This window comes from Loa loa, assembly GCF_000183805.2.
Source record: "Loa loa unplaced genomic scaffold supercont3.401, whole genome shotgun sequence".
Classification (NCBI taxonomy): domain Eukaryota; kingdom Metazoa; phylum Nematoda; class Chromadorea; order Rhabditida; family Onchocercidae; genus Loa; species Loa loa.
The window spans coordinates 52,310-57,415 of NW_018108581.1; the positions used below are offsets into that span (position 1 = coordinate 52,310).

General features: G+C 34.2%; 1 protein-coding gene across 2 annotated transcripts; it reads left to right on the forward strand.

Moving 5' to 3' along the window:
- Positions 1-2,199: 2,199 nt before the first annotated feature.
- Positions 2,200-5,028, forward strand: LOAG_12463 (the record flags this gene model as incomplete). Of its 2 annotated transcripts, XM_020448544.1 has the most annotated exons (10): positions 2,200-2,294; positions 2,493-2,660; positions 2,771-2,945; positions 3,065-3,140; positions 3,410-3,510; positions 3,586-3,681; positions 3,797-3,865; positions 3,996-4,211; positions 4,340-4,417; positions 4,939-5,028. In XM_020448544.1, exons 2-10 carry the CDS (start codon positions 2,539-2,541, stop codon positions 5,026-5,028), a joined length of 1,023 nt encoding a protein of 340 aa, XP_020301321.1. In that variant the 5' UTR covers positions 2,200-2,294; positions 2,493-2,538. The 2 variants fall into 2 exon arrangements, with proteins under 2 accessions (XP_020301321.1, XP_020304952.1); XM_020448545.1 differs by lacking the exon at positions 3,797-3,865.
- Between the last annotated feature and the right edge of the window lie 78 nt (positions 5,029-5,106).

The window sequence follows — 5,106 nt, forward strand, 5'->3', positions numbered from 1 at the left end:
CTATGTTTTTTATAATTCATAGATCCATGCAGTTACTACTCATTCATCTTATTCTGAATTAATTATTGATTTCGTTGAGAAAATTTTTCAGTTTTCTAGATTTATTACGCTTGACAGGGTTAGCATATTCGCATCTTTTGTTTCAGCAGAAATATCTTTTTTCAGTTCGTTTGCTATACCGATAAGCTAAATATTATTTGACGGCAGTGACTGTACTTCGCGCTATTGATTCATCTTTTTCATTGCTTCGGATGTTATTATTGTCTGTGTTGAAAACTCTTGCCAAATTGGCGAATAATTTTTTTCAGTGATAAATGTTATGAAGTCCTGCAGAAACATTAGCAAGAAAACTGTAGACAACACTGCTCTATTTGTTGTGCATTTACAAATATGAGTGTCTTAAAAAGGCTTATTGTAGTCATGAAATCTTACAGCCTAAAATTAGGGAACGTAGGCTTATTTAAAGCCATCTATTCAAGGTAATGCGGAAACATTTGGGATAATTCCAACTTCCCATACTATATCGAATGGTTTACTAGTGCAAATCACTTGTCACATAATATTTGAAAAAATGAAGTGCTTCTAACTGCTGATCTAGAATTGCTTGTTTACATTATCGATAATTTGGATTGTTTGACAAGCTCATTCATTTTCAATCTCCGACGAGTTGAGCAAACGGTACTGATACACATTATCGGTTGATTGGAAAAACACATTTTATAGAGTCGGGCGCTATCGTTCGGAAACCATTCTTATCTTGTGGTGGATGGAAGGATCATTTAATTAATGCCTTCAAAGAAATGTCACTCAGAAAAGTGAAACAAGGATTGAGACATACAAGGACTTTCCGTAATGAAGTGATAGCTAAATTAACCATTGTCTAAAAATTTCCGATATGAACTATTTGCTTGCACTCATCATCTAAACCGGTTATGGCGGTACATCATCATCGATCATTTTTTCCGTTAATCACATAAAACTCGTCTTGCTACTCTTACTAATAACTTGTACGCAAACTCTTCTCATTCTTAAAATTCGCTTGCATTATTTAGTTCGCATCTTGTTACGCTTTCCACATAAAATGTTCGTTTGTAATAACCTACCAGGAACTCTTGTGCAAGAATACAGGTACGCTTGATCTTTGTCTTTTTTTTTTTAGTTTTAAAGGTGAATAGGTCATTTTCGCACCCGCATCTTATTTCAAATGCTTCCTTTCAATATTCACTCCTCATCATTTCCTGATTATTTTAAATAAATATTTGTGTTCATTTACGAAACATCGTTGAAGTGTATGTATTTGAATTAACTTTGCAACAGTGAGGCAGTTAAAATCAGTTAATGTCCAGATGAAGTTACAAATTTTGCGTTGATTATTAATAGAATGAATGGAATGAATGAATAGGTAGGCGACAGTAAAGTAAACAAATTGTGCATTATTAGGAGGATAAACGACTTTTCGTTATCGTATTAATCATTTGTTTCAACATTCGATTCTTCCCTCCTTCTATACTCTAGAAACTCATAAAACATAGAGTATTGATGCGGAAGGCATTGATTAAACATTGCAGTAATGCTGGGGCTTTTATTGCTATTACCATTACTATATCATAGTTCATCAACCTTTGTGCTCCTTACTCAGACAGGCGTAGCCTTCATTTCTTCTATCATATCTCGTCACTGCTTCGTTTTTCATCCTGAAAAAGATGAACCTATTTTGATTTGTTATAACTCAAAATGGTTATGTCGATTTTCAATTTCCAGTATTCAACATTTATTATTTGCAGTGAATCAAAAAAAAAAGGTAGAAGAAAAAAATCAAACATAAACATGTTTGCCATCTAGATGTGTTTACTTTGATTGCATCGTATCATTCTTTTTGTCACTATTCAGTAAGCTCATTCTTCTCAGCAATCGATACTAAAGTAATACCTCTAATTTTGCCTCTCATAATTTTGCACACTGAAAATATCGTTTGCTTCTGTAAGTTTCAAATCCAACTTTTCTAATGCATTTAAGTAGATAGGATATCCATCTCATTCGTCGTTTAATTTCCTCTTTTCTGGTCATTTCACCATTGTGAACTTGCAGTAACCTTTACTGTTTGTCATCCCCAACATTCCTCACAACTCATTTTCCGAACTTTAGGATGCTAACCACTTTTTTTTACACAGACCCAATTTAAGACAGCTTTTACCATTTGCCGACTCGGCCTTGAATATGTATTTATGGTTTTAAATGTAGTTTCGTTGGTACATAATCCAGCTGATTTTATAATATTTGATGACTGCTATCGTGTAAGCTTTAATTTGATATTTTAAAGGCTCATATATGTTTTGTTATGGTTACGTTTTTTTTATTGCTAGGATATCATATGTCGAGCACATAAAAGACTTCAGTGAAGTTTGTGTTTAATTTTTGTTTGGACTGACCATCGTTTTATTAACTTTTCCATTTCAATGCTAGTAGGAGCAATTTACTTTTACTGATTGCAGGTTTAATACTGCTACTACTTCTAGTGTAGCAGATAAGTGAATCTAAATGAACAATGACTGTGGAGATGTTGGAAATGGTGATTCTACAGAAAATCGAACTCATCGGGAGGTTTCAAAAGCCGCTGGTTATGATTCATCCAAAGGCATAAGAGTATGGTGTGATGGATGGTTTGTACTTCTCTTTTTTATTTCAACTTATTATTCAAATATGATGGGAAACAAATAAATAGAGAAATAAATGACTAAGTAGCAAAGATACATGAATAAATTATTTACAGCTACGACATGGTGCATTTTGGCCATGCAAATCAGTTGCGACAAGCTAAACAGTTTGGTAATTATTTGATTGTCGGTGTGCACACTGATGAAGAGATCGAAATGCATAAAGGTCCACCAGTGTTCAGTGAACAAGAACGATACCGCATGGTTCGCGGTATAAAATGGGTTGATGAGGTACGTTTGTTACACTCCGTGCTAGCTTCCCAATTCTAATGCATTGTTCTCTTATGCATTATTATTTGAATCCCCCTCCTCTGCATTTTTCTCTTCCGCAATTTGAATGTGTTTTTCAGGTCGTTGAAGGTGCACCTTATGTGACGACAGTTGAAACACTCGACAAGTACAATTGCGATTTCTGTGTTCATGGTGGTAAGCGTCATGTAGTGACTTCAGTAACTCCACTACCAAAACTTTATAGTCTTGAGAACATTATGATTGGTATTTTGAAATTTGAGTTCAACTAACGACGCAATATAAAAGAACAATTTACGCATATTTATTTAAGAAGTGCAAAACTCTTAAGAAGTGCAAAACTCAAAACACCCTGCTTATTTATAGAATTAGTAGTAGAGAATGGTATATTCTGTTTCGATTCCAGTATTGTATAATGCGGTTTTATGTTTGTGATTGTTTTTCAGACGACATAACATTATCTGCAGATGGTACAGATACATATGCAGATGTCAAAAAATGCGGACGTTATCGTGAGTGCATGCGAACGTCTGGAATTTCCACAACGGTAAGAGTAGTATGTAAGCATTATTTCAGATGTAGCTTCTTTAAAAGCTGAAAATATACAAATGAAAATTTTCAGGATCTGGTTGGACGTATGTTACTGTTAACAAAAACTCATCATTCATTTGCAGATGATATTGCCAAGCATGAAGAGAGAGCTCGATTTCTCTCCATGGTTTGTATTGGTTCTTAAGCATTCCTTTGCTGTGGAGTATCACAGAATCTCTTCTAGTGATTTTATTTCTGTTTCCACCATTCTTTTTTTTATCTTTAACAATGATCTTTATAAGGTGCTGGAAATGCAGTCATCCATTCACAATTTATTCATGCACTTCATTGCACAAATATTGATTTATCGGGTAACTGTGTGATATATTTACATTAGTAACTACTATTCGTGGTTTTTTAATTGCTTGAATCAAAAAGCTTTGGACCTAGTTCTCTTATACTTAAATTTGCTTTATATATCCATGTGTGTTACTGTTCAAGGACCGTAAAGCTGTATCTCCTTGGACGCGGGTGTCTCGTTTTCTGCCATCAACTAGAACAATCATGCAATTCGCAGAGGGTCGTTCACTTGGAGAACATGACGTTGTTGTGTATGTGTCTGGCGCATTTGATTTGTTTCACATTGGTCATTTATGTTTTTTGGAAGAAGCGAGAAAATTGGGTGATTATCTCATTGTCGGGATTCACAATGATCAGGTAAGGGAAGCGTTTTCAATAGCGAGATTTAACCATTTTAAATTTGAGTATTCGAACAGTAAAAAATATTTGTTTATTGAGGAAACAATATCCATCCAATTAAAGGATTAATGTTGATGTTATTTTAGGTAGTGAATGCTTATAAAGGTGGAAATCATCCGATAATGTCACTGCATGAACGTGTTCTAAGTGTTCTGGCCTATAAAGTTAGCATATTTTAAGCAAGTCATTTTTCTACAATAGAATATATCCAGATGAAATGTATTTTCTGTTTTCTTCAAGCGCGAAATTAACCTCCATTGATTTAACTTGCAATGGTTGATTGATTCTTACACGCGTATTAAATAATTTGATGTTTTCTGATACACAGTTTGCTGTTTTTGTTGGCATGAAGTTTCGTACTTCTCTTGAATTGGTTCAGTGGACTTCATATCGTTGGTTTCAGTTGGCCTAGATCACCATAATCAAGTCTTTTAGATCTTTGTGCAGAAGTATTGCGAAATTTAAGGTCATAAAGGATAGTGGATTTCAGCTTGGCAATTGAACCGCTCTGAAAACTCTAACATTAACGATGCATGTATTTCACATAAACACATTAAACCGTGTGAGAAAGCTATATATATGAAAAAAGGACAAAAACATTTAGAAGATGAGAACCGGCCACATTTACAACGATTAGCCTATTATGCTTCTTTAATATCTTGTATGCTGCATGGCATTTTTTCAGCCTGTTTCCGAGGTAGTAATTGGCGCACCATACTTGGTCACGGAAGAATTAATAAAGCGATTCAATATACAGGTATGCTTCTTTGGATGAATTTGAAGGTTTCATGGCTTGAAAGTAATGAGTCTAAATTTTCGAATTCCCCTTTTTTTTTCTTTTTTTTTTTTTTTT